Genomic DNA, 18,155 nt, shown 5'->3' with positions numbered 1-18,155 from the left:
ATGTTTTAACTGAGGATTTCCTACACTTTTACTCAAACAGAATTAAACGCTCCTCAATGTCAGTGAGGAAATATCAAATGTCTTTTAAGTATATGGAAATTTAAATAACACAGTCCTGTTTTTACTTTGTCTCTTCATTCATAAAGGCTGATCAACTTGATGATTGAAAACCCGAACTGAACTCGTATGTGTATGTAAATCTTCCAGTAAGTAAGAATACCTACAAGACAGAGAAAAAAAAAAAACATCTTATTATTCTTTCATCATGACTAATGTTCTTGATACTTTTATTTAAATATCATTATCAATGTTTTCACTTCAATGTCTTTCTTTCTTTCTTAATCAGCATAACAACAAAAGGCTGTAATGTTTTGAACACACAAATATATTACAGCCTTTATGCATCATTGTGGGCGGAGCCCTGAATGATTGACAGGAGTGCCGTGATGACATGTGACTGAAGTAATTTGGGGATCATTTTATAGATGGATGGGCAAAAATGGTAAATGGTTAATGAATTGATGTAAAAGAGTGTATTCACCGAAGTGTTTTCTTTATGCTTTGTGTCACGTATAAAGCTTACTTCATTTAGATTATTAATGTTTTTAACCTTAAGTATCAGTATTGTTCATGTTTCAAATAAAAGGCAGAAAAAAAAATTGTTAGGAAGAATATATTTTGCTTCGTTTGTCTTTGATCTCTTATTCTATTTTTTAAATTTGTTGTAGTCTTGTACACCTTTAAAGGGTTATTTCACCCAAAAATGAAAATTGACATTAATGACTCACCCTCATGTCATTCCAAACCCGTAAGACCTCCGTTCATCTTCGGAACACAGTTTAAGATATTTTAGATTTAGTCCGAGAGCTTTCTGTCCCTCCGTTGAAAAAGTATGTGCAGTATACTGTCCATGTCCAGAAAGGTAATAAAAACATCATCAAATTAGTCCATGTGACATCAGTGGGTTAGTTAGAAGTTTTTGAAGCATCAAAAATACATTTTGGTCCAAAAATAACAAAAACTACAACTTTATTCAGCATTGTATTCTCTTCCGGGTCTGTTGTCAATCCGCGTTCACGACTCCGCAGTGACGCTGCTGACGTGTTATCTGGTGCGCTCGAGCTTCGTTTACAGTCTGAGGGAGACGCACGCTGTAAACAAAACAACCTTCACAAACATGTCTAAAAGTTGTGAATTAGTTGTAACATTAAAACAGGAGATCATGACTGGATCATGACAGGAGATCATGACTTTGTGCTCAAAGTGGAGCTCCTAGCATTATAAATTCCAGGATATGCTTTTTTTCATTGGTTGTTGCGTTAAATCTTACCCAGATACAATAGTGCTATTTTCTGATTGGCTATTGTGTAGCCTCTTTCTTTTTTTGATTGGCTGATAAGTGGCAGGCTCGACTAAGAACTCCAGGGGAGACGCGCTTGATTCCTGCCCGGTTCCACAGAGAGAGCAGCGCGGCCAGATACATTTTAGGCGCTGACACTTAAGAGCCCAGCAATGCCACAGCTGGAACATGTGGAACGTTCAGCAGATGAGATGACATTACGTCAGCAGGGGTCACTGCGGAGTCGTGAACGCGGATTGTCAACAGAACCGGAAGAGAATACAATGCTGAATAAAGTCGTAGTTTTTGGGGGTTTTTTGGACCAAAATGTATTTTCGATGCTTCAAAAACTTCTAACTAGCCCACTGATGTCACATGGACTACTTTGATGATGTTTTTATTAGCTTTCTGGACATGGACAGTCTACCGTACATACATTTTCAATGGTGGGACAGAAAGCTCTCAGACTAAATCTAAAACATCTTAAACTGTGTTCCGAAGATGAACGGAGGTCTTACGGGTTTGGAACGACATGAGGGTGAGTCATTAATGACATAAAGGGTTAGTTCACCCAAAAATGAAAATTAAGGAGTATCTTGTCATTTCTTATAAGAGCCACACTGTTCTTTTCAAGCCTATAAGCAGTTATTGATGTCTTAATGTTTCTTTGATATGGATGATGAGAACATACATGAATTTAGCTTTCCTTTGTTTTCAGTTGGCCTAATGCCCTGCTATATATGAGTTACAGCGAGCTCAATAAACTTTGACTTTGAGTGAACAGCACTTCTCGTGTTTGTGTCATTCTCGGTCCCCGGTACCGGTGCTCAACTCTGCTCTGCATTATATTGATTTGGTATTAGAGGTCCATAATTTTTATTCAACAATCATGCTCTCGTTGTACAATCCACACTTTTCTGTCATTCAATACATCAGAATAACCAATGTGATCTCATGAGAATGTGTATTTTTACATAAAGTGTGGTTCTACCACATGTACATTTACTTACATTTTCATACACACAAAAACATACAATATTGACAAATTTATAGCGCTAAAACTTAAAAATAATTATGTATGAACAGCAGTAAAACATATCCAAGTGTGGATGTGTATGAATTCCCATTAATATTAAAATCATGGCATTAATGTTTTAATTCTGTTGTATTCAATTGTCATATCAATACATGTTTTTAGTCAAATTTATTGAATGCAGTTTACTCATCTACTTAATATGAAATAACATTTTTGTTTGTGACTTGTGCTGCAAACTCATTTCGGAGGATTACATAATGTTAAACAAGACTACACTTTGAAACACTTTGAAATTTCTGTAATTGTTTAACCATTTTGTAATATTTAGTTTGTTTGTTGTGTGACACAGAAGGCATTTTCTCCTTTGCAGCGACTGACAATACAACCATAAGATACACCAAAACAACATAAACTCACAAATCACATCAATTTTATTTGTTTGCTATTCTCCAAATCTTTACAACCCATATGATTGTAAGAAACAGATCCAAATTCTCAGCAGCGACCGTCATGGTCAAAGATCGTAGTCGTTATGATTTAAATTTGAAAGTTTGTTTGTCTGTTATTCTTTTATTTATAACAGTATGTAGTTTTAAGAAATTGTTATGGGTAGGTTTAGGTGTATGTGTAGGATTAGCGGCTCAAAATATCGTTTTAATGTTATATTTTTACTAAAATTGTCCTTTTCCTCCACATTTCTGTCCATTATGTTTTATTCTTTAAACATTCTGTATGAAATGGGTATGTTTATGTTCGGGAGGGGGTTTATGGATCTCAAACGATCTAGTCAGATTATTAATATGATTATAAATACTTTACAATATTACACTTGCAGGCTAGAATCAGCATAAGAGATAAAGAGCTGTTTATAGTTTGGAAAAACAACAACATTTTAATATGATTATAAATACAATAAAAAATCTTAGTGTTGTTTGGAACCTTAATAAAAAAAAGTCCTTAACAGCAACTTACGTTTCAAAATGAAGTTAGTTTGTATTCCTTATTCGACAACAAAAACAATTCCAACTGAAGTTACTTCATAAGTGACCTACCAAAACAGGCTGAAAGCCAGACTGGGATAATGGGTGGAGCAGAGCAACAGACATTCCCTTCCCATGTAATGCTGCGTTCGCGTCACCTCGTATTTACCGGAATCTTGAAATGACAACACGTGACGTTATATTCTGAGCTGTTCTGAGGTCCTTTTGGTCCTTGAACTGGGAATTATGCCTTTCCATGGCAGCACTATCGACGACTAAATGAATCTACAGCGGTCAGGTGGTACAGCGCGGCCACGTGGTACATCTGGGAGCTTTCAGAAAACTCCCATCTTACAAGCTGTAATTACGAGCTCTACGAGGACGTGAATGCTTTTTACAAGCTAGAATCTCATAACTACAGGAATTATGAGGCAGCGTGAACGCACCTTAACTACAGGTCGCTCGAGCGACTCAAGGGCTGTAGTGAGCTCTGGAATGGATTCATGGGCTGTAGCGGGCTCTGGAATGGATTCATGGGCTGGAGCGGGCTCTGGAATGGATTCATGGGCTGGAGCGGGCTCTGGAATGGATTCATGGGCTGGAGCGGGCTCTGGAATGGATTCATGGGCTGGAGCGGGCTCAGGATTCGGGCTGGCGGCCATGACGGGCTGGACAAGGCTCTGGAATGGCGGGCAGCGGACTCTGGAATGGATTCATGGGCTGGACGAGGCTCTGGAATGGCGGCCATTTTGGGACAAGACTTTGAGGTGGAGGATACTGAGGAAGCGACTTCCACAGTAAAAACAGAGCCGCTCCTTTGCAAATCTATATACTGCCAGATCTATATTTGTCCAACTAAGATCATGAAATAGCATGAGGGAACTGAGTGGATCAGACACCCCCCCTCGAAAAAATAACATAAGACACACCTCGTCAAAAAATGTTAAATGTGCCAGTCCGATAAAGTCCACGAGTCATCAACTGATCTATCTCTTTGATGGAGAAGCATTAACTGTACGGCTGGATTCATTGTTTGATGAGTTGTTCTGTTACGAGTTTAAAGAGACGAGGCAGAGAGAGAATGCAAATGCACACACACAGTTTAATAACAAAAGACAAAAAATAAAGACTCTATACCTGGAAACTGGCAAATAGTCCACATAAAGAATCAGGAACATAATCCAAAGACCACAAAGGAAGGAACAAGACATCCATGAGAAATAAATACAATAAATACAATTCATGACCCACAATTAAAACACAAGAGCTTAAATAGGCAAACTAAAACCAGTAAATGATCAACAGTTGGGAGAAAATAAACCATAATGAGTCCAGGCACAGGATTGTGGTGAATGTAATTCATAATGGGAGAACAACAAAGTCAGAAGGAGTGCCCTCTGGAGGAACTCATGGGCACTCCAGCTGGTGAACGTGACACTTATCAACACACAAAAGAGGAAGTGAGACTAAGGGTTTTAGTAAGTACGATCTTATAAAGTCAAATTCATTAAATTAATTTAAAAAGGATCAAGGCTGCATTTGTTCACTCGACAGAAACTCAGTATCTGTCTGTGAAGAAATAAAAGTTTAACAGCATGTGAAAATCACAAACATCTTAAAGAAAATGTGAAGAACTTTACATGTTCTCGTCTCTTTTCACTTTCTCTTTCTTTCTTCTAATTCTCACACTCTGAAGGATGCTGCTTTATTTGTTTCGTCCATTTTATGATGATCTATTTTCTTATCATACAAAAAGTTTTTTTTGAATAGTTTTAATTAAAGCTGGTTTTGAAGCAGCAAGTGAGGGTAAAATGTACTTGAAAAAAGGAAGATAAAGAGTTTGTCTTCAAGAGAAATCTTCCTGTTCTCACTGTATTGTTTCATCACTGAAAAACGGTAAGATTTCTTTTAATTTGTTCACTGTACTTATTAAAATGCATTTTCATAGAGAGAAAAAAAAAGCTGTTGTTTATTCAAATATGATCCATTCATTTATGGGTGAATCGCTCCAAAAATGTCCAAGTCATGTTTTACCTGAGAATCAAATGAAAAAAAGTATACAATATATTTGCATAAAACCATTGTGATTTTACTGTCATGAAAATAACCTTGATGAATTTCATGAGATTCACCTTCACAGAAGCTAAAATAAGTGTCTGTATATTGATTGTGATGTCAGTCAGAATGGCTCCTCCACTTCCTCTGACCTTTCTGCTCATGATTTCGGGTAAGTCAGATTTATTTCTGCTTTTCAACATCCTCCAGCACTGCAGACTCATCAGTGATAATGAGCTGCACTTATACATACCCTACTGGATATCAGATCATGAACGTGTTCTGGACCAAAGGTTCATTACAAGAGGGTAAAGAGCCTCCAGATCTGTATGAGGACACTGAATACAGTCAGAGGTTTCAGTATCTGGGAGATAAACAGCAGAACTGCACCATCAGACTGAGTCATGTGACACTGAAGGATTCACACATGTACTGTTTCAGTAACTAGTTTTGTTTTCCTCTTTCTCCTGGTTCTCATGTTTTCCTCTCTTCCATTAAGGCTGTTCATCCATGCACCAACACTCCTGAAATAAACACCCCTCTGTATGAGAATGTTACAGTTTATGAGAATGTTACTGTAAGTGTCCAGCTCTTCTCATTGAGAGTCAATAGAGATTAATCTTGTGCTATTAAATGTCCCACTCTGTCTTTCTTCTCTCAACATCACTGCAGACTATGATATGTGCCTTTAAACATTTCAAAAATGGTTATCTTTGTAAATCTTTGTAAATGGATCTCATTTGTGTCTCATTGTTGTCTCAGACTAACAGGAATATGCTGTAGTGATGATGGCATTTTACAGTCCTCATGTGACTGTGTGGGTGGAGCCTGGATGATTGACAGGAGTGTCTGATGAGGATTTACTGGAGTATTTTGAGAAGATTGAGGAAAATCAAATTTAAATCAAAGACTTGGCCAGCAAACAACATTGTCATGAAAATATATTGTTGCTTGACTTGTTTGATTATAAAGGCTTACAGTTAATGCTAATAGTTTATCAGTTAGATTGTTGTTGTTTGTGTCGCTGTAAACATCTTTATGATCAGTGTAGGAATACAAATGTTCTAGTAAATACACTATTAACATTGAACATTTTAAATTAATCTTTCATTCAATAAATTAGTGTTCTCAATGCTAGTAGTCTTAGTTGACTCATCCATGGATCATTTCAATGCTCACTTTTCACAGTTGTTTCTGATGCTTAAATAGTGTTAAAACAACATTTATTTCAGGTTTTTCCAGCCAATGCACATGTGCAGCCCTGAACGCACATCTGAGAACTGTTTCTATGGAAATCAGTGATGATTGCTGTTAAGTCTACGAGTAGTAAACACACTGTATATATTCAGAGACCTCGTATTTTATTCCGAACAGTAACTGCACAAATAAACTCTGAGCGCACTTCTCCTTCACTTCTAGTAACTCACTCCTTCTCTCTACTATACAGCGTCTCTAGCGGCAGCATGAAGAACTACATTATAAGACACAACATTTCCCCTCTTTGTAAAAACATTTCTCTTAACTTAACCAAGGAAACATGTACTCTGAATAAAGCAGTTGTGACAATCTAGGCAACTATTCAGTAACAGTCCGTACCGTATATTCATTGTATATTAACGATGATGTATAGGTTGCTTTAAAACTCGTGACATGAATACATGAACTGTCAGCAGAACAGTAAATTGATACTCAAACATAATCAACTACACAGTTTAACATTTTTGTAAACCAATAAGTGCAAAACTCATTCAGAACAGTTTTCTTCCCTTCAGGAGCAATACCTTGTGCAACTTAGATATAAAACAGTCCTATTTATTTGATCACATAGTCTTTGTGCCAAATAGGCTTACGTCTCATACGTGAGACTTTCGCAGAGCTATGTGTAGTGTTGTGCGTTTGCTGTAATGTGTTACTGGCACAGTCAGTCAGTCCAGGTGAGTATGCCAGGTGGGCAGCATTCCACTTTTTTCCATCACCAAGTAGGAAAGTGTTGGGTCCCACTCTCTTCTCTACTCTTACAGGAGCAGAGTATCTAGGGTGACCTTTCGGGGTTGCACGAGGAAGTCTTATTCTCACTCTCCCTCCCACATCAATGAGAGGATTGCGAGCACCGCGTTTGTGGTCGGTGTATCGTTTCATCTTGTCCTGTTTCTTTTTCACCTTCTCACGGACAGCAGAAAGATCACATTTACCCTCACCATGCAAAGGCAGGATGTTAAGCTTGGTTCGCATCTTTCTCCCATATAGCAGTTCATATGGCGACACGCCCGTAGTAGCGTGAGGAGTTGCTTGGTACACCTGGAGCCATTCTGTGACAGCTCTGTTCCATGGTTGTGAGTGCTGAATTGCTGTCTGGATGCAACCTTTCAATGCACGGTGAAATCGTTCCACAGCCCCGTTAGCTGCAGGGTAATACACGGATGTACGGATGTGTTTTATTTCTCGTTCCTTCAAAAACTCAGCGAAGACAGCTGAGGTGAATTGAGTACCATTGTCCGTAACAATGCACTCTGGATTGCCATGACGACTAAAGGCAGTACTCAGAAATTTGATAACATCCTCAGCAGTTGTATTGCTAGCAAATGCGAGCTCAGGCCACTTGGAATGATAGTCTGTAAGTGTTATGGCATATCTGCAAGCAGGAGTAGCTGTTTCAAACGGTCCAACTATATCCAGGCCCAGTTTTTTCCATGGGCCCTCAGGAAACTGAACTGGCAGCAAAGGTGCTGGATGCGTCACAGCAGATTTGTCATTGGACTGGCAGGTAATGCATGTAGAGATAGTTGACTGGACCTGGGAGTCCATCTGCGGCCACCAGTAGAGATCCCGCAACCTCTGTTTTGTGCGGACTACTCCCTGGTGAGCCTCATGTGCCAAGGAAATCAATGTGTGTCGTAAGGCTACAGGGACTAACAACCTTGTTCCTCTGACAATGAAAGCATCTTTCACTGCAAGTTCGTCTCTAACTCTGAAGTATGGAATCAAGTCCTGACTCACTGCTTTGATGGAGGGTGGCCAGCCGAGTGTAATTTGCTTCCGCAGCTGTGTCAGCTCAGGACAAGCAGTACAGGCAGTCTCAAAGTCAGACACTGAAAGAGAGCATAATGATGAGGAAATTAATGCAACAATGTCAGGCTCCACGTCAGCGGAGGGGTCAGCAGGTGCTGGTATGGGAAGACGAGACAAGCAGTCTGCAGTGTGATTTTGGGAACCAGGCCGGTAAACGACGTCGTAATCAAAACAGAGCAGACGTGCTGCCCAGCGAGCGATCCGCATTCCAGCTCTCCCCATTCCTTTTGTGGTAAGTAAAGTGGTGAGTGCTTGGTGATCGGTGCGAAGTGTAAAGCGATGGCCCCACACGTACGTTCGCCATTTCTCAGTAGCCCACACACATGCCAGGGCCTCCTTCTCCACTATAGAATATTTCTTTTCAGCATCAGTGAGTGTGCGGGAAGCGAAAGCCACTGGTTTTTCCATACCATCTGATTGTACTTGGGCAAACACTGCACCCAACCCATAGTCACTTGCATCTGTTGAAATTACTGAATGAAGTGTGGGGTCATAAATGGCCAGGGCAGGACTGGACACAAGCATCTGTTTAATGTCCTCAAAACTGCTTTGAGCAGCTGGAGTCCAGGAGAACAGTCCTTTTTCTTTAGCACACTCACGCATTGGAGCCACAACTGTCGCAAACCCAGGAAGGAATTTTGAGTACCAAGACACTAATCCTAGGAAGGATTGCAAAGATGCTGCATCAGATGGAGGCGGAGCTTTACGGACAGCATCCAGATGCTCCTGGTCAGGTAAGATTCCATTGGCGCTGATTATGTGGCCCAGGAACCGCAGTGAAGTCTGTCTGAAATTGCATTTTTTATCATTTAACACCAGCCCAGCCTCTTTCAGTTTCTGTAACACAGTAGTAAGGTTAGAGTCATGCTCTTCAGCCGTTTCTCCGTACACAATAAGATCATCCAGGTAATTTCTGACACCTGGTACCCCCTGCAGGATGGTGGCCATCATCTTTTGGAAAGCGGAGGGTGCTGACGCCAGGCCATAGGGAACCCTGCAAAATCTGAACAGGCCGTCATGAGTGATGAAAGCTGTAATGTCTCTGCTATCTTCATGCAGGGGAAGCTGATAGTATGCATTAGCTAAATCTATAGTAGAAAATACTGTAACACCCCTAAGGCTGGTAAGCATTTCATCAATGTGTGGTAACGGATAACAGTCAGTAATGACGGCTTTGTTAACTTCTCTTAGATCAGCGCACATTCGGATCCCACCAGTTTTCTTCCCAGGAACAACGATGGGGGACACCCAGGCAGAAGCATCCACACGTTCGATGACACCTGCTTTCAGCAGACGGTCTAATTCAGCTGATACAGAAGCTCGGACTGCAAAAGGTAAGCGTCGTAATTTCTGATGCACAGGTTTTACTGTGGGGTTGATTTTTACCTTGTGGACAAAGTTCTTTACACATCCTATGTCTGCATCTGTCAGAGACGTGGTATTGGTGGCCATGACAGAGGTGCAGACATTATCACTTTTAATTTGTAGTTGCAGGGCAGAAATCAAATCCATGCCTAGCAAAGCAGTCCCTTTATCCACAACGAAAAAGGTGGCAGCGGCTGACGCATTGGACACATGTACTTGTGCTTGCAGGCATCCGAGTACAGGTATGCATTCCTGGGTGTAAGTCACAAGACGGACGGCAGGTGTAGATAATTGTGTGGCACTGAAGTGGCGTTTATAGATATGGGTGGGCAATATCGACACTGAAGACCCTGTATCCACAACGAATTGTACTGTGGTGCCAGGTGAAGCAGCAGGAGTACTAACAGTCACATTGCAATGTAGTTTCTTTGGTGCTTCGGCAGAGTTCTCTAGATACAGCACTGTGACGTCATGCACTTGCACCTCGCGCACATCACTCGCTGGGGCTGAACGGCACACCCGAGCAAAATGTCCCTTCTTGTTACACAATTTACAATGAACTTTTATAGCAGGGCACTGTGCTGAATTAGCTAGGTGTTTGTCTGAACCACACCTGAAGCATGACTTACGGGCAGACGAAGCAGGGGCAGCAGCTGGCCGTGAACGGTGTTTCCCTCTCGCGTGGTGTGACTTGACTTGTACAGCGCGCACTGAAGCATCTCTATCGGCCGTCATTCTCTTTGCGTGCTCAGCTGCAGCTTCTAATTGTGTTGCAAGGTTAGTTGCTTTCTGTAATGTCAGGTCCGGCTCGAGTAACAGTCTCTGTCTTATATCATCACTTTGTAAATGTTCCAGCAATTGGTCGCGAATCATATCGTCAACTTTATCACCGAAGTCACAGTTAGCAGCGAGCGCATGTAAAGCAGCAACGTACTGTTGTATGTTTTCGTGTGCAGCTTGTACTCTTTTTCTGAATGTATGTCGCTCCACGACCACATTAACTTTGGGAATGAACTGTCTTTTTAAAGCAGCAACAGCGGTATCATATGTCTCACCGGTGTCCGGCAGTGCGTAAAAGATCCGTTGGCCCTCGGCGCCTAAACAATGAAGTAATGTAGCCCTCTTCCGAGCGTCAGGCCATGCAGAGCCCACTGCGTTGATTACCAGCAAATAGTTGTCGAACATGCGCAACCACATGTCGAATGGCATGGTAGGCTCTCCCGGGCAGGACAGGAACATTGGCGGTGACGAGACATTCACAGACATTGTTTATCAGTCAATAAAGTCAATTCTTAAAACTTAGTATCCTCGTCGCCAATTTGTTAAGTCTGCGAGTAGTAAACACACTGTATATATTCAGAGACCTCGTATTTTATTCCGAACAGTAACTGCCCAAATAAACTCTGAGCGCACTTCTCCTTCACTTCTAGTAACTCACTCCTTCTCTCTACTATACAGCGTCTCTAGCGGCAGCATGAAGAACTACATTATAAGACACAACAATTGCCAAATTGTAACTTTTATTTAGAAGGCGGGGCTTCCATTACTAGAGCCGCCATATTGTGCATGTGATAAAAGGCCTCAAACTTTACTCTGACAGGACTGATTTCCTCTTCCTCATGGGTGTGACGTCCCTCAGTGTTGCTTATGAAGGTCACGTGATCCCACTGTGATGCTGCTGTCAAAAGTTCATGCGTTTGGTTTTCACACTTACTGTACTAAAGAGGAAACTGTGTTTGTGACCATGTTTAAGGACATGATGCAATCAAGAACAAGGCCGCTGGCAGAATAAAAAGCTTAGAAGCTCTCATAAAAACTTTCAGACATTTAGATGAATCAATTCTGCTTCATCAGCGTGATTTAAGTGCTTTGTTTAACTTCCAGATGGCTATTAATCCACCAGTAAATTGGAGGTTTATCAAATTCACAGTTGGTGATGCTGGTGATGAAATTTTGACCTCACTGTCACTGCAATACCTTCCAGTGTTTTACAATCCCGCCTCCATCAATTCCCATTCCAGGATAGTTGGTCTGAATATGCAAACTAAAGTATAGTCATTCAAGCTATTATTTACTCTCTCTCAAGATCAGGTTCCTTGTCATCACTGTCTGTATGATTGAATATTTATTCCTAAGTTTGAAAACATTATTTCATGAGCATCTTTATGGATTGATTTAAAGTTTCTCTCAGTTCAACTTGTATGTCTTTAGTCTGGTGTTGTCAGATAAAACTCTTCTTCTGCTTTATCAGAACTATAATTGAGGTGTCAAAAGCTCAAATTAAAATATAATATATTCATCACGTGTCATTCAGTGTGAAAACGGCAATACTGGTTCCACCCTGATCATTTGTAGTGCTGTCTCTGATCACGGGTGTTGGTGAAACGGGTAAGAGCTTGATTTTCTGTCAAATATCTTAAGTGTTGGGGATTTATGGGAGATTGGTTGGGGCTAGTTGTCACAGGGCTGTGTCTATGGTTTCAAAAGACCAATATCACAAAAAATGTGTTTTCTCCAGCAGTACTTTGTTGGATGCAAACACCTCAATGAAAATCCACTTTAATCTTGTACGCAATAGATAACTGTATACAGACTTTTATATTAAAATGTATCTCTATACAGAAAGTGGCTTTTAAAAATGAGCTGTCATAAGAAATATTCACCAGAATAAAAGTGTGACAATTAGCCCCAGAATATGTGCTGTAAACACTAGCAGTGCACTGAATCAAAAATCAAAGGTGGATCATTACAGTTTCACAGTATGAAATTAAAAGCCATCGTTCTGTCAGATTTCAGCTGTCTATGATGTGCTGTCAATCAAAAATGGGGCGGGGAAAGACAAACAGTTAACTCATGTAGTGCAAAAGTGACTTTTGCTGTCATTTTCTTGGATGAATACAGTATTTTATTGATTTATGTGTGTATTAAGCAAATAACTAGAGCTTATTTCTCTTTTGGTTTGTTCTGTTCAATCTTGAAATGGAAAGTGCTCAATTTTCACTGACAAGAAAGAGGAAGATCAGGGCGCAGTGCAGCATGATCCTGGATCAACATTCCAATCAACCAATCAGATTTTAGGGACAGTTTACAGTTTATGTCAAGTTTAGGCTTACAACCAGGGTCATCCTTTCTTGCATTGTCTTGAGCCATCAATTATAAGCTATATTGTTAGTAGCTTGCTAGTAGCTAACAGATCTAATTGCTAGCAACTATCATAAACCGAGAGTTTTATTCAGTACTATAAAATCTGTGATCAGTCCAAATGACAGAGTTTTTATTGACGAGTCTGCTGAGACTTGTGAGAATTTTTTTAACTTTTTTGTAGATAAGATCATGGCAATTAGATATGAGATTGGCAATTGTAATAGGGGCCTTTTGGCTCCTATTCTGTGCTCTGCTACCTTTTCTCACTTCGAGCCAGTATCTATTGTGACATTGACTGAGATTGTAGGCCGGATGAAACCCTCCAATTGTCCTTTAGATAGTATCCCGTCATGGCTATTTAAAAAGGTCTTTGCCATTATTGGCCCTAGTATTTTGTCTATTGTTAATGGTAGTCTGATTTCTGGCATGGTCCCGTTGCCATTGAAACATGCTGTAGTGCAACCTCTTGTTAAAAAGCCAAATTTGGATTGCTCTGATTTATCTAATTTTAGACCAATATCAAAACTTCTGTTTTTATCTAAGGTCTTAGAGAAAATTGTTCTTAGCCAATTGCAGAGTTTTTTGGACCAAAATGCTGTGTTTGAGGTTTTTCAGTCCGGTTTTAAAGCCCACCACAGTACAGAGTCTGCATTGCTAAAAGTGCTTAATGATATTTTATTGTTAAGTGATTCTGGTCATTCTGTGGTTCTTCTGCTTTTAGATCTTACTGCAGCTTTCGATACGATCGATCATGGGATCCTCGTTTCACGCCTTGAGGAAGTGGCGGGTATTCAGGGTACTGCTCTTAAGTGGTTTAGGTCTTTCTTATCGAATAGAAGTTTCTCTGTTAATATAGGCCAGGTGTTTTCATCTTCTGCCCCGTTGACTTGCGGTGTCCCCCAAGGATCCATTCTTGCCCCTATTTTATTTTCTTTATATATTTTATCTCTAGGGACAATTTTTCGCAAGTATGGAATTTCCTTTCATTTTTATGCGGATGACACGCAAATTTACTTGCCCCTGAGGAAAAGTAACGAAAATGCTCTGGATTCCCTAGTGAACTGTTTAAAGGAGGTTAAAGCCTGGATGTCGGCAAATTTTTTAAACTTCAATGAGAGAAAAAAGGAGATTGTTTGGTTCGGTGGTCCTGCTCTTCCTGAACTGTCAAATTTTAGGTGAGCTGACCCCTTTTTGTAAACCTGTGGTTAAAAATTTAGGGGTACTGTTTGACAGTTCCCTAAAATTCGATAAACAGATAAATTCAGTTGTTAAAACAAGTTTTTTTCATTTACGTCTTTTGGCAAAGGTTAAACCTTTTCTTTCTTTTAATGACTGTGAGAAGGTGATCCATGCTTTTGTGTTTACATGGCTTGACTACTGCAACTCTCTGTATGTAGGTGTTTGTCAAAAGGCATTAAACCGGTTGCAATTAGTCCAAAATGCTGCTGCCAGGCTCTTGACGAGGACACGCAAATGGAACCATATTTCTCCTATTTTATCTTCTCTGGGTTGGTTGCCTGTCCAGTACAGGATTGATTTTAAGCTCCTGGTTTTTGTATATAAGTGCCTGAATGGATTAGCTCCCTCTTACTTGTCAGAGACTTTACAGGTGCATAAGCCTTCGAGGACTCTGTTTTAATTATTCAGAGGACAAGATACAAGCGGAGGGGTGATCGGGCCTTCGCAGTGGCAGCACCAAAGAGATGGAATAGTTTACCATCTCATATTAGAGTATCTTCCACTCTAAACATTTTTAAAAGACATCTGAAGGCTCATCTTTTTAGTTTAGCTTTCAAGTCTGCAGTGTGCTGAGGCATTGGCTTTTGTGTGTACTGTTTTTGAGGTTTGTTTGGTGTTATGTCTTTTTTATGTAGAATTTCTTCATTGTACAGCACTTTGGTCAACGCTCTGTTGTTTTAGTAGTGCTTTATAAATCAATAAACTGAAACTGAAACTTGGATAGCCCACAGTCATTATGCTACATCATATACCCTCTACTGGATGTAAAATGTTCTGCATTTTGTCATTTTAGAATGTTAAAGGTGCCCTAGAATTAAAAATTTAATTTACCTCGACATAGTTGAATAACAAGAGTTCAGTACATGGAAATGACATACAGTGAGTCTCAAACTCCATTGTTTCCTCCTTCTTATATAAATCTCATTTGTTTAAAAGACCTCCGAAGAACAGGCGAATCTCAACATAACACCGACTGTTACGTAACAGTCGGGGTGTACGCCCCCAATATTTGCATATGCCAGCCCATGATTGAGGCATTACACAAGGGCAGCCAGTATTAACGTCTGGATCTGTGCACAGTTGAATCATCAGACTAGGTAAGCAAGCAAGGACAATAGCGAAAAATGGCAGATGGAGCAATAATAACTGACATGATCCATGATATCATGATATTTTTAGTGATATTTGTAAATTTTCTTTCTAAATGTTTCGTTAGCATGTTGCTAATGTGATTAAATGGGAAGTAAACGATTCGTGTTCCAATACTCGTGCACGAGGAGGCGTTCCCTCGAAATGAGCTGTGAAGGAGGGGGATTGTTCTTACGCATGCACTCATTTCAAAAACTCACTAACAGTCTTTGGTTTCTCAGTCGTCGAAAACATCCTCTGTAGTACCTTTAATGTGATCAAATATAAATGCGCTGTGTCCTGATTAGCTAATGATCTGATCTGCTTGATCAGATCACGGTGATCGCATATTAATCGCAAGTGTAAACGCAGCCTATATCTAACTGCCTTGTGCATCCGGTTGGTGAGGTTTGAAAACGCGCTCTGATGCTGGCAGTGATCTCTCACGTGTATACTTCACGCTTGTTCTACTGAACACAAATGATGGTGAGCCAGAACCGGGAACACTTCCTATTACACCAGATGTACTCGTTTCATCAGAAGAAGAATGGCATCTACACTAATATTAGTCTCTCTGTTTATCCCGAGGTTTAGTGTAGTCAACCGGATCCGGGCCGTATCCAGGTGAGATCGAGGACTTGCTCCTTGACACGACCACAACGCAGCCCTGAAGTATCAGCAGAGATTGAGTCCATTGGGAGTAAGCAGATAAACATAACATTTTCATTTTTGGGTGAACTATTCCTTCAAGTTTCAGTTTAATAAGTAGAAATAAATGTGCAGTCTATATCATTGCCCCAATATGACATTTTACAACTTTTAGTAAAACATCTTTGAGAAATTTAAGGCAATGCTTTTTCTAAGTACACACAACTAATTACATTTTACAGTTTAAATATGTTGTAAATATATTTTTCAATATATGAACATATATAACACATTAAATTAATGCAATATATTATTTAATTTATTTTTCAGTATACTTGCATCATAAATCATGAATATATGGAAATATGTTTTCATTCCATAAGGGAAGAATAGTCTGACACATATAGTGTTATGTCATTATTTTAACATTAAAAAATAAGCCACTATACATTTATTGTAGGTGTTGATATGGTGACGTCAGTCAGAATGGCTCCTCCTCTTCCTCTGATCTTTGTATTCATGATTCACGGTGAGTCAATGCAACACTTCAGAAACACTCAAGAGAAACTGGATTGCATTTTTATGCATATGCTGCATAAAAGGATGAATTCTGTGTTTCAGGGGTTTCTAGTGCTGGTTGGGGTGTGAGTTACAGTCCTTCACACATCTGTGCACTAAAGAACTCATCAGTGATAATGAACTGCACTTATACATACCCTACTGGACATCAGATCATGAGAGTGTTCTGGACTAAAACACTGAAAAAAGTTAATGGAGAGCATCCAGATCTGTCTAATGACACAGAATACAGTCAGAGGCTTCAGTATCTGGGAGATAAACAGCAGAACTGCATCATCAGACTGAGTCATGTGACACTGAACGATTCACACGAATACTATTTCAGATTCATCACTGATAAAGACAAATGGATTGGTAAACCAGGAGTGACTCTTAATGTTACTCTTTCTGTCACAGGTGACTTTCATGAGGTTTCTCTCTTCTTCTGTGCATTATGTTGAATAATAATCAGTGTATGACAGCAGCACTAGATATAATGTGTGTGTTGTGTTCAGATCTTCAGGTGGAGTCTCCTGAGAGAGTGACAGAGGGAGATTCAGTCCGTCTGACATGTAAAAGCAGCTGCGCTCTGACTGACAGAGCAACATTCATCTGGTACAGAAACTCACAGCCATTAACTGAGAGAAGAGACAGAAACAATGAACTCCTGCTGCAGTCAGTCAGAAGAGAGGATGCAGGCAGATATAGCTGTGCTGTACACAGACACAATCACATCTCTCCTGCTGTTCAGATCAATGTCACGTGTGAGTACAGATTCATTTGTTCTTTTAAAAAGTGGTGATTGTGATTAATCAAAGATTTCATTTTTGTCTTTTTTTAGACCCACCCAGGAACGTCTCAGTGTTGATAAATGGATCTGGTGAAATAGTGTCAGGAGATTCAGTGACTCTGATCTGCAGCAGTGATTCAAACCCTCCTGCTCTGAACTTCAGCTGGTTTAAGGAGAATGAAAGCTCAGCTGTTGGATCTGGACAGAGTTTCAGTGCACTACAGAGTGGACGCTTCTACTGTCAGGCTCACAATCAACATGGATCTCAGAGATCAGACGCTGTAACTGTGACTGTTAAAGGTAGAGCAGCTCATATACTTACATTACTCTTTCTAAAGTGAAGCAAATGAATCTGTTCAGATGTTTTACTCTTTTGTAGGACATCTGGTGATATTATACATATCCATTGGAGTGGTTTGTGGAGCTGCAGTGATCATCATGATGCTGGTTTGGTAAGATATGTGTCTGTGGTACTATGTAGTGTGTGTGAATGAGTGACTGAGTCAGAAGGTTGTGAATTCAGCGAGACGTCATGATGAAAGTGAGCCAAAGCAACATTTCCAATTTCTCATCCTCTCTTTCCACACTGACAGCTACTCAGTTAGTTATTGAATGAGGAAGTCTGAAGCTCACATCTTTACTGCAGTAAATCCTGAAGATACAAAAAAGTGACTGTTGCTGACATGCTCTTGGATAAATAAAGTATTTTATTGATTTCTGTGTGTATTAAGCAAAGAACTAGAGCTTATTTCTCTTTTGATTTGTTCTGTTCAATCTTGAAATGGAAAGTGCTCAATTTTCAGA

The 18,155-nt window shown here is 40.0% G+C and overlaps 2 protein-coding genes across 2 annotated transcripts in view; both read left to right on the top strand.

Annotated features, from left to right (window-relative positions):
* LOC125271199 (B-cell receptor CD22-like) overlaps positions 1-206 on the top strand; it is a 166,535-nt gene extending 166,329 nt beyond the window's left edge. The window contains exon 16 of the mRNA XM_048195199.1: positions 147-206. Within this exon, the coding sequence (XP_048051156.1) occupies positions 147-167 (21 nt within the window). The 3' untranslated portion in view covers positions 168-206. The remainder of the gene's footprint in view (positions 1-146) is intronic.
* Positions 1-18,155, top strand: part of LOC125271224 (B-cell receptor CD22-like) — a 1,156,500-nt gene that overhangs the window by 73,769 nt on the left and 1,064,576 nt on the right. The gene's annotated exons all lie outside the window — the stretch shown is intronic.

The sequence above is a fragment of the Megalobrama amblycephala genome, linkage group LG7, assembly GCF_018812025.1.
Source record: "Megalobrama amblycephala isolate DHTTF-2021 linkage group LG7, ASM1881202v1, whole genome shotgun sequence".
Taxonomy (NCBI): domain Eukaryota; kingdom Metazoa; phylum Chordata; class Actinopteri; order Cypriniformes; family Xenocyprididae; genus Megalobrama; species Megalobrama amblycephala.
Note: the sequence above shows the minus strand (reverse complement) of the source record. Positions and strands in the feature narration are given on the sequence as shown.